This window comes from Heloderma suspectum, chromosome 5 (genome assembly GCF_057233095.1).
Source record: "Heloderma suspectum isolate Gila_16-S chromosome 5, 16-S_ref, whole genome shotgun sequence".
NCBI lineage: Eukaryota > Metazoa > Chordata > Lepidosauria > Squamata > Helodermatidae > Heloderma > Heloderma suspectum.
Genome location: NC_139462.1, coordinates 165304952 through 165328635, shown reverse-complemented (window position 1 = coordinate 165328635; position 23684 = coordinate 165304952). Strand labels below are relative to the sequence as shown.

The 23684-nt window shown below is 47.4% G+C and overlaps 1 protein-coding gene across 1 annotated transcript in view; it reads left to right on the top strand.

The window, feature by feature from the left end:
- SH3BP5 (SH3 domain binding protein 5) overlaps nucleotides 1-23684 on the top strand; it is a 55656-nt gene that overhangs the window by 5193 nt on the left and 26779 nt on the right. The window contains exon 3 of the mRNA XM_084858193.1: nucleotides 20282-20410. Within this exon, the coding sequence (XP_084714319.1) occupies nucleotides 20282-20410 (129 nt within the window). The remainder of the gene's footprint in view (nucleotides 1-20281; nucleotides 20411-23684) is intronic.

Genomic DNA, 23684 nt, shown 5'->3' with positions numbered 1-23684 from the left:
AGGCTGTTTTGAAAGAAGATGTTACATGGCGTTTGCTTTGATGCTCGTTTCCTTGTCGCTTGACATTTAAACTTTCGTTCTCCCCCTCCAGCTGACGGTAACCGATGTTGTCAGATCAAAATTCAGGGACTTGGCAAAGGAGAGGATCCTATTCTGGGAAACTGTAGCCATTTTAGATAAGAGGTCTCTGGCAGCTGATCTTCACAAATCAAGGGCAATTGAGGACGTTCCCATGTATATTTAAGGGGTGTTGGTCTGACAGGGGAGTCATACGGAAGAACTCATCTACCCATCACTAATGTATGGCATAACCCAGTCCAGAGGGAGGCAATGTTTTGGGGCCTGTGGGCACATTTGACATTTTGGAAATGTGTCCCAGGCACCACCACATATTGTTACGTTTTTTTTTTTTAAATCTTGGGACCACTCCCCTTCCCTGGATTCTCACTCCCCGCCCCCCCGCCGGCTGTGTTTTGGCAGGGGACTTTTGTCCCCACCTCTATTGCTCTGTTAACTTCATAGAGGTGGGGAGAAAGGCCCCTTGCCAAAAAATGGCTGCAGGGAGGGGGAAGCCCCATCCACCTCCAAGGACCTTATTTCCCTATGGGTCCTTGATGGTGGGTGGGCTTCCTCGCCTCAAGCTGTTTTTTCAGCAGGGCATGCTTTTTCCCCATCTCTATTAAAGTCAACTGAGCGATACTGCTCCATTGACTTTAATGGCGGTAGGGAAACACAGCCTTGCAGGCTCGTTTGGGGGACGGGTGTCTTGGAGGAAGGCAGTGCACCTGTGGGCACTGCGTTGCTGACCCCTGACTTAGTCAGTAGCACATTCATGGGCAGATAAATAACCAGAGATAACATACTTTGTACTGCCTTGCCCAGCTTTGTAGTCAACAACTCACCTGGTAGCCATAGTGACTTGGAATTCCATGTGGGCAAGTGAGTGGGCTGGCAAAAAAGGGACAGGTCTCTCCATTCTTCCTCCACTAGACTGCTTGGCTTCCAGGCCCTCAGCTCTGGTCCTCTTTCATCAGCCTGTTTAGTAGAGGGGTGGGGGTGGACTACATGACCCTTGAGATCCCTTCCAATTCTCTGATTTTACAAGGCTGGCCTACCTACTTATTCGACATTCCCAGAAGCTGTTGTCTCTGGTGATCCTTCCTGTGGTACAAGAGACACTGAAGAAGTGTACTCTTCTCTCCACTTCCTGCTCCTAGCAGATGCCTTCCTCTGTCTAAGGCAGGATTGGGGAATGTGTGGCCCGCCCTTCAGGTGTTGATGGCCTAAAAATCCCATCACCCCTGACCATTGGCCATGCTGACTGGGGTTGATGGGAGTTGCAGTCCAGCATCATCTGGAGGGCCACGTGTTCCCTCACTCCTGGGCTGAGGGCTTGATCAAAGCCTGCAGAGCTTGTGTGACCACCAGGCCCATAGTCAGCCTAAATGTTCGAGGTGGGGGGACCAGAAACGTAAGGGGGCAGTTCATCTGGTTTGCAGGCCTTTTAAAGACAAAATTGTGCACTGTTTTTAATTATTTGTTCATAAAAAAACAATTAAGGGGCAGAGAAAATTTAGGGGGGGCAGCCCCCCTCCCCCGGCTATAGGCTTGGTGACTACCCAAGCTGGATTCGTGATAAGCCTGATGTCGTTGCCTTCCTGGATCTGCAGCAAAGTGCGGTGGGCGAGCAGCCTGTGTGGCATTGTGGTTAAAGAATTGGACCAGGGAGACCCAGGTTCAAATCCCCATGAGGCTCACTGGGTGACCTTGGGCCAGTTGCTTTCTCTCAGCCTAGCCTACCTCTCAGGGCTGTGTTAGGATAAAATGTATGGGCAGGGGGAAGAATCATGCATGTTGATATGAGCTCCTTGGAGGAAAGGTGAGATGTACATGTAAAAAATCAATCATTTATTATATTTCTGTACTGCCCCATATCCAAAGATTTCTGGGCAGTTCACAGAAATTAAAAACCATTAAAATACATTGTACAAAGTACAAAACCATGTACATAAAAACATATAAACAGCGCGCACACACAGACAGAACATATATTTAAGAAAGTTTCATAATCAAACACCTGGTCCAGGGTTGGCGGATTCTGTTAGGCATGGTGGATTGTATAGGCATAGCTTATTCTCACAACCATTAATGCCCATGGTAGCCATGTGAGAAAAGATTACCCAGTACCAACTTCCAGCAGTTCCCAGTGTATGTTGAGTAATTGTAGGCATCCACCACTATGGGTGTATGTAGTAAATTCACTATGAATTGAATTCAGGTTTTGGCACGTGATGGCTAAATCACACATTTAGGGTGATTTGAGATCTTGTATCAAAACCTGAATTCAGTGCATGGTGGCGGGCACATGACTGGCAGTTACGGCAGTTTTGCTTGTACAGACGAACCAGTCAAGTTTTTCATTCATTGAAAACAATTTCCATAACAATCAAAACAACAAACAAGTGATGGAAGTGGTATATTTCTAAAAGTTTGTCTTGAAGCCTCTAAAGTCGATTTCTTTGGCATCCTCAGTTCTGTAAGACATCCCCTATCCTCTCCACCCTGTGTGTGTATATCTTTTTTTTTTTTACCCTGGAGCAATTGTTGCTCCACACGTGACTTGGAAGTGATTTGTGGATTGCCATGATCTTCTCAGCTACGCTGAGAGAAAATGGATTGTGAAAAGTACCGGGCTGTTGATGGTTGCATATAAATTAATCTATTGCTTCTTAATGAGCCTTTGATTAGACTTGGTTAAAATCCATAACTCTGTTGGCACAAAGTGCAGAGTTGAGCCCGGATGCTACAGGAAAGGATTATGGAGGTCCTCAGTGGGATTTTAATGCATGCCTCGTCTAATGTTCTTGTTCATGACAGACACATTTGTGAAGGGAGCTCTTGTTAATGCTGTTTAAGAAGACTAGTGAGTGCCACTTTACTATGTCAGCAGAGTTCTTGCTTTCATATATATATATATGTGTGTGTGTGTGTGAGTGAGAGAGAGAGAGAGAGAGAGAGAGAGCGCTTGCAGTAGCTCAGTTCTGTTGTAAACGGCAAGTAGGAGTGCACGAAAGCCACTTACCTGGTCTCGCAGCTTGCTTCGCAGTGGGGGGGAGGTGCTTCGCTGCTCCCCCTGAAGTTCAGGCTGGGGAGGGGAGGCTTCCTGCCTCGCCTGGCCGAAATTCAGGCCGGGGGGGAGGCTTCCCGCCTTGCCCGGCCGAAATTCAGGCCGGGGAGGAGGCGCCTCGCCCGGCCGCGAACTAAAAAGTTAAAAAAACAAAAAACGCCCCCGTGATAGGCTACGTGACGATTAACATAGCCTATCACGGCTAGATCTGCAAAGTCAGCCGTGATAGGCTATGTTAATCGTCACGTAGCCTATCACGGGTTTTTTTTTTTTTACTTTTATTGGAATGGCGGCGGCGGCAGCTGGTCGAAAGACCGGCTGCCGCCTCTGCCCCTGTCGAAGACCTGACGAACCGCCGCCGGGAGGGACATTCGGGAAAGGTAAGTCCCGTCGCGGGGTGCGGGGGGGTGCGGAGAATTTCTCCCCAAAACTACCTCGGGGGGCCGAACACGTCAGCACTCAGCCCCCCGAAGTTTCGGGGAGAAATTCTCCTCCATCCCTAACGGCAAGCCTCCTCTGCGGTATTTCTCTTACTGTGCTAACCATCCTGGTGATAATAGGACATCCTCTTAAGGATTGCCAGTAAAGAGGACACCAATTTGCACAAAATGTGCATACGCTAATTTATATGTATAGATGCAAATTAGAAATTATTATTATTATAATTGAAATAGAAATACAGTACATCTCACCCTAGTGGGGAAGACTGTGGCAGGTGACCCATGCGCCTTGCTCGGTCTGCTGTCCAGGTGCTGTTGATCGGCAACTTGAAGGCCCAGCTCTGCCTTCTGACGGTTCTTTGTCTTTAAACTGGACTTGGCCTGGACAATCCTTCAAATAGAGGATGCCTTGAAAATAGAGGACAGTCCTCTGCCAGCCCTTCAAAGAGAGGGCTGTCCTCTATAAAAGAGGACACCTGGCCACCCTAATTAATAACATTGGTTTTGGCTCAGGCTGGTTCAGATGTGGGAAGACTTGGGCGCATACGTTCAAGTGGCCATTTCAAATGAGATGTGACTTTAATTGCACACAAGGAGTTCATTCGCATGTTTTCTTAAAATTGAAATAGTTGCTGCAGAGGAGCGGGGCTGAGTAGAGTCAGGACCATGACATGTGGGGAGGAAGTGTTAACCCTTTTCACCTCCACAGTCCTGATGAAACAGGCCACCTCCCCCCGTTCAAACTTTTAGCCCTGCAAGGGAAGCTTTTGTTGGCGCTGACGGGAGCTTTCCTTCCAGGGCTACTAGCCACTTTTCGTGGGAAGGGCAGGGGTGATTTTCCAATTCTTCTCCCCCACCCACAGCTTTTTAATAAAAAAAAAAGTGCATTAATTGGTTGCACACAATTAATGTTGTGTATAGTTTGATCCTCCAGTTGCTTGAATGTTTTTCCTGACTCTCTCCTTTTTCTTAGTAGTAATGTTCATTGGATATGCACTAGTATACTACTTATCACGTGAAATTATATCCCTCCCAACTCTGTGTAATAGAATGGGGAAGGGAAATTCTGCCGTGAGGGATTGCTAGGTTTCTTTCTTTTCTTTAATTGCAGGAAATACGAACTTGAGTGCAAGAGAGCATGAGGGGATAGCTTTTGGGGAGGGCAGGTGGAAAGCCAGAAAAGCACTTAAGAATTGACGAGACCTTCCATGTGGCGGGGTATGGGGGAGGACTTATGACATATCCCTACAGGCATGGACGCTATCCAATAGATGCCAGTTATTCTAACTGACATCCCCATGTTGTAGGGTAGGGATTTGCACTTGGTCTTTAGGCCTTATATTGTTCACTCTGGCATTAAAATGATGGGATATCTGGTTAGCCTTGCTTGGGCAGGATATAGTGAGAGAGGAATAATGATGGTTCCAGAGCCTCTAATTTGGGGCTAGTGGTAGAATGGAGTGGGAGAACCGGGAGTCATATGCCCCAAAATGACTTTAAGAATTTGAGTGGTCTTGGGAAACCCTTGAGGAACAGTGGCTAGCATGTGTAAGCACACAAGGGACTATGAGAGCTCATCATTTTGAAACAGTGTTCCTGCCAACATTTGTGGCAAGCATTTTAATGACGCATTCAGCATGAGCTGTGACCCGTATTTATGTATCCCTTTGCTCTACTTGGGAGCATGAGGTTCCTGGGTATCGCTTGTAAATGAGGATCTCTGAGAACGTAGTAAAATGAAGTGGGCAAGGATGTGGGGGAAATGAGTCCAGGTCATGCATTCAGAATCTGTGGGAATAGAAAAGAGTGTGCCATGCATCAAATATTTGACCTCCAAGCTTTCATTAGCCTTTTCAGACTTGCTGTTTGCATTTATCCTGTATATAAAGTTCTATGATTGGTTCATGTTGCTGTGGGACAGCAGAGCTGAAGGGAGGTAGCTGAAGGGAGGTACACTTTGGCCTCTCCTTTATGAAAATGCCAAGGGCTACTGGGAGGCTGCATCCAGCTGCCACCTGGGTTTGCAGAACATGGCAAGTCAGGTGCTTACAGACGTAGTGCAAAAGTGGTGCCTATGGGCACCTGGCACAACGCAACAGCCTCCCATAGGTAAATTAAGCCAGGGAGGGCTGTCATGACCTGTGAACAGTTCCACTGCCTCCAGGAGGCAAATGGCTCCACCTCCAAATATTAACTCTTCATTCACCATAGTCAGTTCCATGCACTTTACCAACTGTGGGGCTGATCTAGATTTATTTAAACTTAAGAGTAGGCCTATTGGAAACCATGGAACTTAAGTTAATCGTGAATAACTGAAGTCCCATTTATTCCAGTGCCTTGGACTGCAAGAAGATCAAACCAGTCCATACTCCAGGATATAAAGCCAGACTGCTCACTTGAGGGAATGATATTAAAGGCAAAACTGAAGTACTTTGGCCACATAATGAGAAGACAGGATACCCTGGAGAAGATGCTGATGCTAGGGAAAGTGGAAGGCCAAAGGAAGAGGGGCCGACCGAGGGCAAGATGGATGGATGATATTCTGGAGGTGACGGACTCGACCTTGGGGGAGCTGGGGGTGGCTACGGCTGACAGGAAGCTCTGGCGTGGGCTGGTCCATGAAGTCACAAAGAGTCGGAAGCGACTGACCGAATAAACAACAACATTTATTCCAATAGATCTACTCTAGGAATCTCTAAATCTGGATCCAACCCTTGTATCTAAAGTTATGTATTTTGCCATGTTTTCTAGGTTTCATCCGTTATCTGTTTGTTATCCCTATTTATAGAAGAGACCCACCAAATTCTGATTGTGCCCATCTCTTGCCCCTCAACTATGTTCTGGCAGTAACTAGTTTTGGTCCCCTCTGTCTGCATTGGAATTTTAACCATTCTAGATTCACGTACACTGATGGAGTCTGAATGGACAGTGATTAGCGAGTGAAGGGATCTTAGGGTTGGGATGAATAGCCCAATGAAAAATGTCAGTGTGGCATGTGGTTCCTGTAGGGGAAAAGCAAGTTCCATGCTAGGGATCATTAGAAAGAGAGAGCCATTGTTCTTATTTCCTTATACCAGGGGCGCTGAACCACTTCCTGTTTGGGGGCTGAATTGCTCCCTGCTGGGCCCCTGTGGGCCAGATGACATCAGTAGGCATGGCCACGCCCACCTGCATCATTGGTCCATCCCACCCATTTTTGCCTTTCTGTATGGTGAGAGAGGCATGGACAAAGGGCTAGCACTGGGAGGAGTCCTTGGTTCACACAACGTGAGTCACATGCCAGCCCAATTTACATAGTTACCCTTGCTGGGAGCAGCTTCTCATGTTGTCCGAACCCGGTGAGGCTGGCTTGTGGGATGGTTAATAAACCACCCAGAACCCATGAGTGGTTCTGGGGTGGTTTGGACACCACGATGGCAGGGGCTTGGATCAGCAGCTTGGCACCTGCTGGTGCTGCAACCCACCATGGATTAAATATGCCATGGTGGGCTGTGGTGATCGTGCAGACTAGGTCCCTGGATTCGTGGGGCACGTGTCGTCCCCATAGGGGGGGCACACACTGTGTGCAAGGACTCAGCCAGCTCTGCGAAGAGCAGCTCCTCCTCCCCAGGACTGCCCACTTGCCACCCGTCTCTATGCTGAGATCTGAGATAACAGCAGAGATTCCTCCATGGGGATTCCTCTGGGTGATGGAGCTCGGAGGCCAAGCTCCACCCCCTGGAGGAGCCCAAGGTGTCCCTGCAGGCCGGAAACGGAGGCTCTGGAGGTTCCACACCCCTACTTTATACGATCTGTGGTGCAGCCACGGTTTGAAGTGCTGTGTACAACTCTTGATTGTTGTCCCATCTCAAACGTGGCATTGTAGTGCTGGAGAAGGTACAGAAAAGCACAGCCCAAATGTTAAGGGGGTGAAGCACCTTCCTTTTGAAGGAAGGCTAAAGCATTTGGGACTTTTTAGTTAAGAAAAAATGTACTATTATATGGGGCAGACATGATAGAAGTTTGCAAAAAGTATGCACATTGTGTAGGAAGTGGACAGAGGTACATATTTATTTATTTATTTATTAAATTTATTAATCGCCCATCTGGCTGGTCACCCAGCCACTCTGGGCGATGTAAAACGTATAATAAAACAGTTTAAAACAACAAAATTCTACAATAAAATCATTTTCTAAAATACCCTAACCCACCCCAAATGCCTGCCTGAACAACCACGTTTTTAATGCACGGCGGGAGCTCATTAAAGAGGGGGCATGGCGGAGTTCCCTAGGGAGGGAGTTCCACATGGTTCTCTTTCACAGTACTAGAACTTACGGGTTATCTAATGAAACTGATTGGCAGGAAATTCAGGACAGATGAAAGGAAGTATCACTTTGCAGAATCTGTTCATTAATTTATGGAGTTGGCTCCATAACGTGGTGACAGTGACTGGCTTGAACGACTTTAAAAGGGAATTGGACACATTCATAGAGGATTGGTCTGTCCATGGCTACTCATCATGGTGGCTATAACAAAGCTACCTGTTCAGAGGTAGTATCCCCCTGGATACCAGTTGCTGGGGAGCATCAGGAGGAGAGGGATATTCCCTTCATGCCCTAGGTGTGGGCTTCCCAGTGGCATCTTTATGGTCAGTGCAGGAAGCAGGATATTGGACTTAGACAATCTGATCCAGCAAAATTACTATGTTCTTATTAGTCCCTGTCGTTTCTCAGAGGTGTAGATGTGGCTTCCTTATTTGTCTGATTCAAAGGCATTTGATACCTCTCTGACTGTGATGATGACGATTAACCAAAAAGGTGTACTAGGAGGACCACCCAGATTTCCTGTTGGACTTGAATAAAGCATGATGTCACATGCTGTTCCTGATGACTGGGAAGCAATCCAGGCGTCTGTGTGTATAAACTGCTTTTAGCTGAAGTGTTGAATGTCATATTTACTCTTCCTTTTGCCACCCGAAGCTTCCATACCCAGTGGCAACGCTGGTCAGCTTGAACCCCCATCACACCCTTCCCCAAACTGGTGCCCTCCAGATGTGTTGGCACGGCAACTCTCAGAATTCCCCAGCCAGGTGGCTGGGGGATTCTGGCAGTTGTAGTCCTAACACATCTGGAGGGCACCAGGTTGGGGAAGGCTTGCCCTATCATGAAGAAGCATCTATCGCAAAGCAACAGCCATCATACATGTTGTCTGTTTCAGGCAAAAGTACCTCCTTCTCCTAGAGTTGTAGGACAGAAAGTTAGAAACACTCAGCTCATCTTGTCCTGAAAAGAGAAAGAGAGAGAGGGTAGCTGTTACAGGCCAATCTACGTTGCTGAAGCCAGGCTAACATAGACTGCCATGTCTGGTCTGAGTGATACGAACAAGCTGTTACCACGGGATTCCCGCATGCCACATCAAACTTAGCTTCTTCTGGGAACTTTCCCCAAACATCTGGTTTGGCTCTAAAGGGCTGAAATGGAAGGAATTCCCAGTTAGTGCTCTTAAAGGACAGGGATCGCGAACCACTGGGGTGGGCGAGCTGGGTTGGCTCCCTGGACTCCTCCATGGGCCACATGACTGCAGGGGTCAGGGCCTCATCTGTGAAGTCAGGGCCAGGGCCCCATCCCTGATGTTATCAGGGCCCTGGCTGAAGCGCCGTCTGGAGCTGGGGAAAGCCCAGGTGGAGCGAAGATGCTCACTGGCTGAGTTGCCAGCTGGGAGAGTGCTCCTCCAGCCAGTACCTCAGTCAGGGAACTGGCTTTGCCTTGCCCAGACTTCTCCCAGCTAGGAAAATCCCGGGCAGGGCAAAGCTCACTGCAGTGCTGGCTTGCATGTGGAAGGTGACGGAGCAACAATGCCGATTCAGACGGCTCGGCTCCTCGGAGGGGCAGGGCCTTCACCTGAGGCCCCACGGGTGGGAGATTCCTCATCTCTGCTCTAACACACCAACAAACCAGTTAAAATCAGAGTACTTTAAAACTGAGTTAGTCCCTCTAAATTAAGCTCTTTGTTAAGGTTAGGGAGTCCCGCTTATTGGTTTCTTGATTGGGTTGATCCACATACAAGGTAACGGATAATAGAACAAATATTAGGAACCGGAATTTGAAGCGAGGAAGGACAGCCAGGAAACAAACAGGAACAGAATGAGATCATTGGGGATGGGTGTAAGAAACAGAATGCTGACCATAATAGTGCTGAAGAATAAAAGGAAATATCTAATTGTCCACTGCTGCAGGGCAGCTGTGAGCAATGGCAAAATGACTCTAAAGCACTGAGCTGATTAATGAGGCGCTTTACGCTGAACGTGCTGAGTTTTTCCTGATTGCGAGGACAGCGCTTAACAGCCATTCGCTGTGGCTCTTGTTCTCGGCAATGCAGCATGAGGCAGAATTTGAAATGGAAGGCTTCCCTTGGGCAGTTTAGAACAGTTGGTCATGATTTGGAAACATTAAGAATTATGTGGATAGCTAACATTCTTCCTGGTCTGTGCTTTATAAGTACTGGAGAGAAGTATATCCAATCCAACAATGGCATTTCAGAATGGAAGTTTATGTTCTTGGTGTTAACACTGAGAAACCAGTGGGGAGCATCTCACTCTCCAGGGGTTTTCTGGAACAGACATGAACATTGTCATACCGGAACAACAAACTTCCAAAAGCAGATTCTAACGGGAAACAGCTGAGCTGGAATTGGTTTGTAGATTTGACATGATCAGATGTGTGTTCAAACAAGGAGTGGCTAGCTTAGTACAGAAAGTCACTGTGACTCAGTAAGTGTTTATGTACACCATTAATCTTGCTTTGCCAAGTTATTGCAGTTTAGGAATGGGTCACTTTGACTGACTTGCTCTTCCTGAATGGATTTTAATTTGTGCTCTGTAGAATAACTTCTTGCGTTGTTTGGCCTTTTGACTCACTGTGTAAAAAAGCAGTCCCCACACTCCTGTCTGTGCTCATAGGGTATGTTTATGCATGTGTACGCACATGTACACTTACTCATTGAGGTTAGCACCTCATGCATCTGGGGGCCCGGGTCCATGGAAGCTTCGATGTTTCGTCTTTAAGTCTGGGTCCCCACCTTTTTGGACCCATGGGCACATTTGGGAATTTGAGAAACTGCTCTGGGCACCACCACCAAATGGCTCCCACAGGGGATGTGGCTAGTCACATCATGGCTGCCGTGGGGCCTTGGCTACTCAAAAGTGAGCTAAAGAGGTGTGTGGGAGAGAAATAGCGAGGCTAGAGGCTGCAAGGGAGGGGAAAATAGCAAGGCAGAGGGGGGAGAAAGAGCAAGGCTAGAAAGGGAGAGAAAGAAGGCTTGGGATGGGGAAAGGAGAGAAATAGTGAGGAAAGGGCTTGCGGGGAGAGAAATAGCGAGGAAAGGGCTTGCGGGGAGAGAAATAGTGAGGTTAGTGGCTGGGAGGAGAGAGATCGAAGAGGAAAGGTCTGCCTGCCTGCCAACAGCTGGTCTACAGTAGGTGTAGGAGCAGGAAGGAGAACCTGGCACCCTAATGGTTTTCAAGGTTTTTAGTAAAAATATTTTTTGAAGGGGGCAGGGGTTGGGGGGCACTGTTGGAGACTCCTGCAGGCACCATGGCACTCACGGGTGCTGCATTGGAGACCCCTATTTTAAGGGTCCATAAGACTTAAAATAGAATTCTCAAGTCTGTATACAATAGTTCACTTCCTGCAATAGTACATAGGTTGTGTGAATGGATCCTAATCTCTGGCTGTGTTTGCACCAAATGGTAAACCAGGATTCTGTTAAAACAGGATTGCATGGTAGTGCACACAGCCCATTTGTTTCTGCTTGGCCCCTTCCCCTGGTAGAAATGGTTTGTTCAGAGTCTTGCCCAAACCCAGGGATCCTGGCTTGTTGCTCCCTTTACAAGCCATGACTTGTAAGCCAAGAACAAACCATGGGTCATGATCCTCAAAGTGAGCAATAAGCCAGGATAGCCAGGTTTGGCTGACACACCAACCAAAATATTTCTGGGTTTTTTAGCTGCTCGTGCTAGTGGAAGGAGCAGCCCAGCGAATAGTCTGTGCACTAGCATGAAGCCCAGAATCCTGGCGTAATGTTCCGTGTGGATGTGGCCTATGTGTGTTGGGGATTGTATTTTTAAAAATCTGGCATCCTGAAACATAAGAACATTGGCCTTACTCTGTACATTTAAATGTTTAATGCTGGATTAATAAAGCCCATTGCAATTTTAAAGTAGATGCTGCTTCAAAGCATTTTTCTTACAGTCAGTAATTTATTCCTTTCTACTGGGTAATAGGCTACCAATAGAATATCAATTTCTGTATAGTGGGTTGTCAGGAGGATAATACAACCTCTCTGCTAGATGAAGCTCAGAAAGAGAATACATTTCATTCCCAGGTTTGCTTGCATTGTGTAGCTGTTTCCCAGGCTTGGCACTGAGGATTTAATGCTCTGCCTGCAATCAGTATATCTGAAAACCCATCACCCCTGAAGGCCAGGAGGATTGGCTTTGTTGTTTCTCAGAATTCAAAATTCACGTGACGATATCCAAGAGAGTGTGAGTGTGTGTGTGCCTGCCTGCCTGCACATGTGTGTGCATGGTTTTGTTTTTAAAGTCATTGCATAGTTTAAAAGGGCCTTAAAATTGGGATGGCTTCTGCTTCCTGATAAAGAACGATATCCATCCTTTATGAGGAAAGGGGGAATGATGTCTCCTATTGGTCTATATGCTGGGGGTCGGAAAGGAACTATATGCTTGTTTCAATGCCCAGTTCTTTGAACAGCAAGTTTTATTTGTCCTTGCCTGTTGATAAATATTAACTACAGAGCATCACTTGAAATTATTGAAAAACCACAGCATTTATAATACATCCAGTCCTTAATCTCACAGAAAGCTCACTCTATTTTTTACAAGATCAAATTGTTTATAATAGCATTACACCCACCCACTGATCCCCACGACAGTGTATATTATGGTTTCGTTCTGTCTTGTCGTCCTGACCTATTTTAGCAGGAGGTGTTAAATTATAAAAGCTGATGTCATCCAGGCACACATTTCTCAAAGTGAGTCAGAAATATCTAGGCTTTAGAGAAGTTGGCTGTAATTAAAATGTTTGCTTCATTGGTAAATAAAACATTTGTGCTGCAAATTATTTCCCTTTTTTGACTTGCTGTCAGGATGTCAAAGTGTGTTTGTGTGTTTTTAATCCTTGCAGTGAAGGCATGATGTTATTTCTCCCGAATGGAATTAGACCACAGCTTCACACCAATTGTTTGACAATTAATGGACAATGCCATCTCTTTAGAATAAATGGACAGAGGTGTGCATGTGTGTGTTTCCCGCATGAGTTCATGAGAGCTTCATTCTTTGAATATGTGGCTACGAGTCTGGAAAGATGTCCCCCCCCCCCAATATATGCTGTATATATGTACCTGAAACTCTCGATAATACTCCATGCATCTGATGAAATGAGCTATAGTCCGCAAAAGCTTATGCCAGAATATGTTTGTTAGTCTCTGAGGTGTCACAATACTCTGTGTGTGTGTGTGTGTGTGTGTGTACACATACTAAGTATAAGTTTCAGTTAGAAAAAGGAGCCCCATGTTTTGGCTGTGCTGTCTGGGTATGATGGGAGTCGTAGTCTAGTAAATATGGAGGGCACCAGGTTGGGGAAGGCTGGAGTATGGATAGTGTATGACTATATCATCCTACAACCGAAAATGCCCGCTCCCACAGGAGGGTGCCCACTGTGACCTGATTTGCACGTCATGGGCCCCATGGGTTGTTTAAACCATGGGTTAGACATGACTGTGAGGATGTGAGTGAGCATGCTGCCTCCCACCCACTCCGTGCCCCATTCCTGGGTTCTTTGCCAAAACATCCAAACCCAGAACTCTGGGTTGTTGAGGGAGAAAAAACAACAGAGTTTTAATCCAACAACAAACGATGGGTTAAAACTCAGTGTTGTTTCTCCCTCAGCAACCCAGAGTTCTGAATTTGGGCATCCTGGGGGCATTCCTGCATAGTTCTCAAAGCAGAAGTGGGCAAGAGGTCTGGAGCCAGCATGATCTCTCACTTCCGTGCAGTCCTAACTACCCATGGTTTAAACAACCCATGGGCAGTCATTACACCTGAACCAGGCCAGTATGTCTGTATGGTTCACTGTGGGGGCAGGTAACTCAATTATGTTTGTGCAGTGGGTGTGATTGGGTTCTTCATTCTTTTGGCATGGTCTAAAGCAGGGGTGGGGAACCTTTTGGTATGAAAGGTTGTTGACCCATAGGAAAAGTCATTTGGAGACCTCAGCTGAAGGTGGGCAGAGCTGACTCTGATAGTCAGTGGAACCAGGGTTTGCATCACTGCAGGATTGCATAGCTTTTTCTCTCTGTGCCACCCCATCCTTTATCTCTAGCTCTCTCACACATGCACACACAAAGAGGAAGAGGAAGGGATTCCTAGAGAACGTGGCTCCCAGAGCAAGAGTGGGTCTGCAGCATCTACAGAATGGATGATGCGAAGGGCCACATGAAGTCCAATCTAGTGCTGTGTGGCTGCAGATTCTCCAGCCCAGGTCTAAAGGCACATGATGGAACAATCCTGCTGAAGCTAAATGTGTCTTGATCTGGTCAATGCCTGAATGGGAACCCTATCTAGGATGCCTTGAGTCCCATCATAAAAGGAAGGTGGGATATAAACGTAGATAATAAAATTCAGTCATTTTCAATGCAGAGATGCAGCAGAATTTTCTGCCCTCCGAGGTATAGCAGAACAGTGGCTTGTGCAGATATGAGCTCTGCTGATGCCCAGGCTTGGCGCTAGCATTTTGGGGGGTCATCGGAGGGCAGCAAATTGTTTCTGCTCCTCCTCCTCCTCCTCCTCCTCCTCCTTGTTGTTGTGTTTTTACTCCTAGGGAGAGGCATTTGTGGGATTTTCTGCTTCAGGTGCCAAAATAACTTGATCAGCCTTGGGTACTATGCACCTTGACTTGTGGGATGGTGCGTGCTTGTGTGCGTGTGCCATTTGCTTTTCCACCTGAGGCAGCCAAATGTCTTGGGACAGCCCTGTCTGAGAGTGCATAGCTCTTAATCTTAAGGTTAGCAGTAGTTCATGCTTTCGTAGTAAGGATAAGTCACTTCGGTTGTTTCCAGAGGGTAGCCATGGTTATCTCTTTGGGTGTTAGTCTCTTTGGCTACAAGAGTGATACAGGTCCCCAGTTTTAAATTGAGAAAAAAAAAACACCCGTATGCCTTTGTGGTGAAGCTAGGCAATGAGCAGTTTAACAGGATAATGTAGTTTGACTTGAAAGTCGTTTTAGTCACACGTTCTTTTGCATGTAATCATAAGAGCAGTTTAAGAAGGGCAAATAGCACGGAAATGAGAGAGAGGAGTTTGAAGAGGGGATTGAAAATGCTTAGGTTCTTTTGGATGAAAACCACCAGTCAGAAGAAGCCTGAATGGTTATTGGCGGAAATGGTCCTGAAGGGCCCGCTGGACCACATTCTATCCCAATTGCCTTCATCAGTTTGGCAGCTCAGGTCACCTTCCCAGGCTGCTCTGAGACCTTGAGTGTCCCCAGTTGTTTCATCCAAATGTTAGTTACAAATGCTGGGCAAGGTCCCTTTTAGGTCCCCTGATGACTGTAGGCATAAGGATTGCTAAAGGCCAAGACACGTCTTTGGCTGTTATTTTTTTATTTATGACCTTTGTATGCCAGCCCATAAAAAAGTCCTGTGAGTGGTTTATAATAAACAAATTATAAAAACAATTTAAAATACGAAATGGGACATAAAACCACGCAAACAAAAACAACATGAAACATGACAACAAAACAAAACTCACAGCACCACAAAATTACACACATGGAGTTTTTAAACGAGAGGCCCAAACTACGTGAGTTTGGGCCTCTCATTGCTGCTTGCTGCTGGTGCCATCGCTGCCACCGCTGCTCTCCCTGTGGACTCCTGCCTGGCAGTATTTGTGAGGGGGATGTATTGTTTTGATTTTTGTTTAATTGTTGTGGGGGTGGGTTTTGGGGGGATTCTGTGGTGTTTTTAGGGGCGGGTAGCCTGCCTGATAGGCGGGAGCGAGGGGGCAAGTGTCCACCTGATGGAGGCAGTGGGGGGAGCGTTGGGGGCCAGACTACACAGAGGCTGGGCGGCAGGCGCTGGTGGGGCACCAGGGGCAGGCCATGCCAGGTAAGGGGAACAAGGGAGAGATGTGTAATATCTGTCCCCTCTTCCAGGCCTGCCCAGAGCCAAAGGATGGCTGGGGGAGGCGTGACTCCATCTTCTGGCCTTCGTTTGCTACTCTGCAGTGCCAGGTCTGTTACCCAGAAAACATCTGTCATTCATGACATGATCCGGGATGAGGGTGCAGACCTGGCATGTATTACGGAGACCTGGCTGGCTGAGGCCGCGGCTCCAACTGTTGCGGCCATGTGTCCAGCTGGATTTTCGTATGAACAGCAGCCGAGGGCTGGGGATCGGGGAGGGGGAGTGGCTGTTATCTACCTTGAGTCCTTGGTCTTCACCAGACCCCCTCTCCAGGAGACCAAGGTTGCTGAGTGCATGTACTGGAGGTTGGGCCCAAAGGGCAGTCTGGGGATTCTGCTCGTGTACCACCCACCCTGCTGCATGACTGACTTCCTGGCTGAGGTGCTTGAGGTGGTCTCTGATGTGCATGTACAGTCCCCTAACTTATTGGTGTTGGGGGACTTCAATGTACATTCAGAGGCTGTCCTCACGGGGGCACCTTGGGACTTCATGGAGACCATGGCTTCCTGGGAGCTGCATCCTATTCCAGCTGGGCCCACCCATGTAGCCGGTCATGCACTAGACCTTGTGTTTGTTTCTGGAGAAGCGGGGAGTGATCTGGAAGTCAGGGGTATATCCACCACCCCCTTGACATGGTCAGATCACTATCTGGTGGCATTGGACTTCTCGGGTCCACAACCCCTCCGCAGGGGTAGAGGACCCATTAAAATGGTCCGCCCCAGGCGTCTTATGGATCCGAATGGATTCCTGAACGCGATTGGGAATTGTCTGGGGCACGCCAACGGCCACTCGGTTGAGATCCTGGTGGGTGGCTTGAATGCCGCAATCACTGGGGCATTAGATCAGGTGACTCTGAAACGCCCACTCCCCTGAACAGGGCTCGGACTGCACCATGGTTCAGTCCTTGGTTACGAGCCCTGAAACAAGAGGTGAGACGGCTAGAGCGCTGGTGGCAGAAGTCGTGCTCCAAAGACGATCAGACACGGGCTAGAGCTGTATCTTCAGCCTATCACGTGGCAGTGAAGGCAGCAAAAAGGGAATATTATGCTGCCTCTATCGCATCTGCAGAGTGCTATCCCAGGAGGCTGTTCCAAGTGGTCCGGAGCCTGGTTGGTCCATTTGCTCCGGAACCGCTGGAGCATTCTAAGGCCTCCTGTGAGGCCTTGGCGAGGCACTTTGTGGATAAAATTGATTGGATTAGGAGTGTTATTCTGTGCGCCGTGAATACAGTTAGCGAGCAAGAGGCGGTCTGTGGCACCGGTTTTGTGGGATCGGTTCCAGCTTCTTCCTTCTGATGAAGCGGACAAGGCGCTTTCATCTGTAAGGCCGACCACCTGCTTACTTGATCCTTGTCCATCTTGGCTCCTTATAAGCTGCAGAGAGAAGCTGGGTGAGGGGATCAGGGTGGTGGTGAATGCCTCCCTTGAGGAGGGAGTGATACCATCAGCTCTCAAGGAGGCAGTGATAAGACCGCTTTTAAAAAAGGCCTTGGATCCCCAAATTCTGAACAACTTTCATCCATTTTCGAATCTGCCATTTTTGTGCAAGGTGATAGAGCAGGTGGTGGCGATGCAGTTGAAGGCACACTTGGAAGAAGCCGATTATCTAGATCCATTTCAGTTGGGTTTCAGGCCTGGGCATGGGACAGAAATGGCCTTGGTTGCCTTGGTGGGTGATATGAGGAGGGCTCTGGATAGGGGCGAATGCTCCTTCCTTGTTGTCCTTGACCTTTCAGTGGCTTTTGATACCACTGACCACGGTATCCTCCTAGACCGCCTGGAGAGGATGGGCATTGGAGACATCATATTACAGTGGTTCCGGTCCTTCCTTTCCTGCAGGTACCAGAGGGTAGCACTGGGAGAGGGGGTGTCGGACCCGTGGCCGCTCACTTGTGCCACAGGGTTCCATCCTCTCCCCGATGCTATTTAACATCTATGTGAAGCTGCTGGGGGCTATCATCAGGAGGTTTGGGGTGCGGTGTCATCAGTATGCGGATGATATGCAGCTCTACCTCTCGTTCAAATCTTCACCAAGGTTGGCCGTAGAATCCCTGTCCAAATGTCTGGAGATGGTGAGTGGCTGGATGGGAGGAATAAGCTGAAGCTGAACCCTGACAAGATCAAGGTACTTTTGGTGGGAGACAGGAGGAGGTTGGGAATGTTGATCTGGTGTTGAATGGGGTATGGCTACCCTTGAAAGACCAGGTCCGCAGCCTCCCAGCCGTCCATGGAGGCTCAGGTGTCAGCTGTGAGCCGGACAGCGCTGTACCAACTCCATCTGATACGGCAGCTGCGCCCCTACCTTCCCGATCATCTGCTCCCATCAGTAGTACATGCCCTGGTCTCCTCTCGTTTAGACTACTGTAATGCGCTCTACGTGGGGCTACCCTTGAAGACAACTCGGAAGCTGCAGCTGGTACAGAACGCAGCGGCTCGCCTGATTAAAAGCAGCCACCGGCATGATCACATCACTCCGGTGCTGAAGGAGTTGTACTGGTTACCAGTTGTTTCCGGGCCAAATTCAAGGTGTTGGTTTTGACCTTTAAAACTCTATACGGTTCCAGCCCAGCCTATCTCAAGGAGTGCCTCCAGCAGCACCAGACAGGCCTCTCAACAAGATCAGCCTCGGATGGCCTTCTCTCTGTCCCATCAGCCAGGACAGCTAGGCTGGTGAGGACGATGGAGAGGGCCTTCTCTGTGGTGGCCCCCACTCTGTGGAACTCCCTCCCTAAGGAACTCTGCCTGCCCCCTCTTTAATGAGCTTCTGCCACGCATTAAGAACGTGATTGTTCAGGCAGGCATTTAGGGTGGGTTAGGGTATTTTTAGAGATATGATGTTTTAGTGTAGAATTTTATTGTTTTAAAACTCTTGTATTGCTGTACATTGCCCAGAGTGGCCGGGTGACCACTTATTTATTGAAGAAATAAAATAAATAAATAAATAAGAGTTATTTAAAAGGCCTGGGTGAAGACAATGGCACCCTTCAGATGTTTTGTACTACAGCTCGTTTCAGGCCCAGCCAATAGGGATTATGGTCAGGGATTATGGGATTTGTAGTCTAAAACATCTGTAGGGCACCAGGTTGCCTACACCAATGTAGTGACAAAGCTATAGACAATATTGTTTCTGATGGTAGGTCAGCGGTGGCAGCAAATAAGGTTTCAGGCAAGGGATAGTACTCACCTTTGTCCTGGCACTAGCACTAATGATGATGTGCTAGCTTAGACCAGTACTTGTGCAGTGTAACCAGCACAACATAAAAAGCAGTGATTTGCCGCCTACATTTGGTGGCAAAAAGGGGTGATTTTTCTTCAAAACAAGGCGTGCAGGCAGCACTACTGAATTTTGCAGATCACTGCTTTTTCCCGTTGTGTGTCAAGGGCTCCTTGGAGGGCTCTCTCAGTCTAATCCAGTAGCCAAGTCCAGACGCAGACAAAGGGATTCTTTTCAAAGCTTTATTCCTCTTTTACAACTTAACAACTCTACAGGTAGCAACTAGATCTGAGCAGCAGCATCCCTATGCCCTAAGTTGGAGCAGTTGGTCCCCGTTTGAAAGGCAATTACTGGCAGACCCCTGAATATAAGGACTAGGGAGAATCCCTCCCTTTTTCCCTTGGATCCTCTGGGCGCAACCGTTCTTTGAGCGCCAACCGGGTGCTACGCCTCCTTTCCGCGCTCTCCATTTGGCGCCGCTCTCTGCGTCTGCGCCGCGCATCCACCCAGTCTGCTATCGGTGCTGGGTCACTCCCTGGACTGCTATCTAATCTAGGAATGCTGGTGGGAGGAATCTCCGTCAGCTGCGGGCCCTGGGAAAAAGGGGCGCGCTCCTCTCCCAGGAGCGACTGCTCTTCCTCCGAATCAGAACTACTCTGGGATTCTATGGGCTCAGTGTCCACCCTGACATTGTGCTGGTTACGTTGTGCAAGTTTTGGCTTATGCTAGTGCAACATCATTATCATTAGTACCAGGTCAATGTTGGATACTACCCATAGTCAGGAGTCCTGTTAAGTCTGGAAAAGGTATTCAATACCAGTAAGTAAGTGTGTAGGACTAGCCGGTTATTACAGCCTTACCTATCACAACTTTTGTGTGGAAACATTATATGAAGGAAGTGAACTTTAAACCTAGACTGCAGCTCAATGAAGATGACTTAAGTGAGCATTGAATATATTTTCTTCATAGTCACATTTTAATATAATTTACAGGGTTTAGCCAGGAAAAAGTCGGAAGCCCGATACTTTTGGTAGATACTCTACACTCCTGGGGCATTGATCTTGGGCATGATAATCCTTATTAACTCTAGAAGCTTGAGCCGAATGTGTTTTGATATTTACTCCAGGGCTAGTATTTGACAAGGTTCCAGGGCTACTATTCCACAAGGTTCCAACGTATTGTTACGCTTGGGCACACTTAGTTAATTGCCCCCGATCTGCCAGAACCAGTTTAGTAATGCCTTTTGCTGCCCTTTCCTTTGCAGGATGCACGTCAAAAATTCCGTTCTGTTCTGGTTGAAGCTACAATAAAACTAGATGAGCTAGCGAAGAAGATTGGGAAAGCGGTCGAGGACTCGAAACCTTACTGGGAAGCACGGAGAGTTGCCAGGCAGGTAAGAACATAGCTGGAAAGCCTATGCTAATAATTGGATAGGGTGCAACTCTAGCTACAGAGTACATGCTGAAAGCACAACGGTGCTGTTTATAGTGTCTGATGTGTAGGCATTTGACTGACACCATGGTGGATATTTCATCTGTGTGTTTGCCATGGGACTGATGATGCATTAATTTTCTCCCCCCAAACTGCTTCTGAGTACCACCCACACAGATGTAAGCTATCAGAGGGCTTGTTCTTTCTCTTTCCCAATCCCTACTAACAGCAATCTTTCAGGAACTTCCAACAACTTACTGTGTTCCTCTTTCCCAGCAGCTGTAATTGCATCAGAACAGAAGCAATTCTTGGTCTTCAAATTTGCCTCTCTATTTTTATTTTTATTTATTTTTTAGATTTAAGAAGCAAAGCTCTTAAATAGATAAAAAGCATGAAGCTTTGTAGATGCTTGTAGGTGTCTGGGCCTTGCTTACTCAGGTATCAGATCGGGTACTTCTGCAACCGATGGAAAGCTGAAATACAGTATCTCCTTTTAAAAAATGTTTTGAATAAGCTAAAAAATAAAACAATGGTGGCACTGCTTAAGTGACTCTTTGTAGGTTGGAGTGTGACTCAGTTGTCCATAGACTTAACTATTCAGACACTTTGTGAATGCCATCTTGGTGTGCTTACTGTGTTTACCATCAAAGCAGTGATCAAAATGATGTCCTTCTGTCACCATCCCCCACTTTAAGTTGATCCAGCACTAATTTTATGACCTGCAGACAATGGCTGGGTTCAGTCAACATGATAACCCACACTCAAGAGTTGAGTATGCGTTGAGTGTGGGTTGTCTTGAACTGTGGGTTATTGTTGAAATGTGGGTTATCATGTTGTCTGAACCCAGCCGTGCTAACAAATCATGGTTTGTTAACCACAATCAACTCATGAAAAGAACCTATGGTTTATTGTTGGGCTGTGAACTCTAGGTTGTTTGTAGTTAACAAATCATAGTTTGTTATTGTGGCTGGGTTCAGACAACATGATAACCCATGGTTCAGTAACAACCCACTGTTCAACAACAACCCTTGAGTGGGTTATCGTGTTGTCTGAACACAGTCAAGATGGCTAGACTCCATAGAACCTTTTTAGTGGTGGCACTGTGGTTATGGATGTTGTAGACTTTTCTGTGCCAGGTGAAGACCCTTTTATTCTCTCAGGCTTTTTAGTCTTTCTGTTTGTGCTTTTTTTAGAACCTTGCACTGCTGCCATTCTCCGCTGTAGAATTCTACTTGGGTTTTATTCTGTGGCTGTGTTTGAGCTGTTTTAGATTTTTCCTTTTCTACTCCTGTGTAGTGTAGCTGGCAGCTCAACCCTATATGACCCTGATGAGCCACTACAGGAGGAGGAGAGAAGGTAGAGGTTTCGTGAGGAAAGATTCTGAGCACACGGGGAGGAGAGAGAATGAGCTAGAGACTGAAAAGGAAAGCAGAGACAGAAAAGAGAGGTGCTGACGAAAGACTCGGAAAGAGACCAGCAGCAGCATTCTGCCTTTCAGCCAGTTACCAGTCAGCAGTAGCCCTACCACTAACTGCCAGTAACTGATGCCTAGTACAACTAATTTTGAATCCTGGTCCCCATCTACACAAGCCATTTACTCTGGGGCTGCTGCGATTTCAGGTCCTTCAGGACATACTACGTAGTTGCCACTTGGCAGCCAAACCATGGTTTTCACCTGGAAAATGTGGATTTCCAAAGAGGTGTTTTGCTGCAATGTTTTTGGTTTGCTGCAGGTTTCTCGCAGTTGCAAGCTGTCTGTCCCTTCCCCAAACCAACTTCACATTTTGTGGCAGGCATGTGGTAGGCGTGCCTATTGCTTGTGTCACTCTGTGATGCCCCTTCACTCCTCCCTGTTCCTTCACAGCTGTGCAGTTACAGAGGCATGGAGAAGTGTGCTAATTTCTTCCACCACACCTTTGCAGCTTTATATCTTTGCAGTGGCTGCTTTGGAGTCAGTGGCCAAGGGCTGGAGGGGGTGTCAGGGGAGCAGAAGGTCCAGGACCGACTTCGCTCCAGCCACCATTTTGGAATGATGGGTAGGCATGTACCTCTCATGGGCATACGCCTTGGTGTGTGCGAACCATTGCGAGAATCTCAGGCTGGAGAACTGCCAAACAGTTGGCATGGTAATGAAGGAGCAGACCACCCACATTTTACCTAACGAGGAACGGACAGACACAAAAGAACCCTTAAAATACAAAACAGCCACTAAAACCCACAGTGTCGAACCCCCACCCTCACATGCTTGTGCAGCTGCGCATTAAAATATAATGGTAAAAAAAAGAGCAGTTTACTTCACTTCAACAACTATGTGTCAGGGCACAGCGGATTTTCCCGTTGGAGAAGTCTGCAGTAAATCGCACGTGTACCACAGCAGAATCTAATTCACAGTTGCAATGCTGTGCAGTTACGACGGAGCGAAGGTTGAAAACGGTGCCGTGTAGATGGCCCCCTGGACTGCACAGCTTAAGACAGGTTTTAAGAAATCACCTACCTTTGTGGACTTCCTTCCATTTTATTGTTTTAAGGTGCTATCCTATCCATGTTTAGACAGACAGAAGTCCTACAACTCCCAGCCATGTTGTCTGGAGAATGCTGGGAGTTGTAAGATTTTTGTCTGTCCAAACATGCATAGGATGGTGCCCTTAGAGCCTTATTTATTTATTTGAATGTTGGTTTTACTTCTCCCCACACCCCCTGCCCACCCCTCTTTTCCCCTTCCTTGTTAAATCAATTCCAGTTCCCGTTTTACAAGTTGCTCACTGGTTTTATCCCCCACCCCTTTTGAGGGAACAGGTGTCCTGATGGGTTGGAGGCATGCTAGTTTGGGGTCAATCTTTTTTTCTCCCTCACCCATCCCGCTACTGTATGAACCCAGGTCCCACAGTTTCCAGCCCTTACTTCCAGGGCTGCTGGTAGGGAAAGTGAGCTGACACTTGTTTTATTATTGTGACAAACCTGAATCTGCCCCACCAACTCTGTGAATAGGATAGGCTCCAAGGCACTCTTTGTTTCAGAGCTAGACTTCCACTACTTGCATGACTAAGAATTACTCGTAGCCTTCACTCACAAGAATCCATGGCTTGCATTTATGGAGCAGGGCAGCCCCTTTTCCAGAGCTGCCTTGAACCCCAAACTGTGGTAGAATGTAGCAAGTGGTCTAGGCAGGATGGCCAAGGCCAACTTCAGGCTCAGCAAAAGAACGAAATCAACTTCAATCAAGTATATTTATTCAA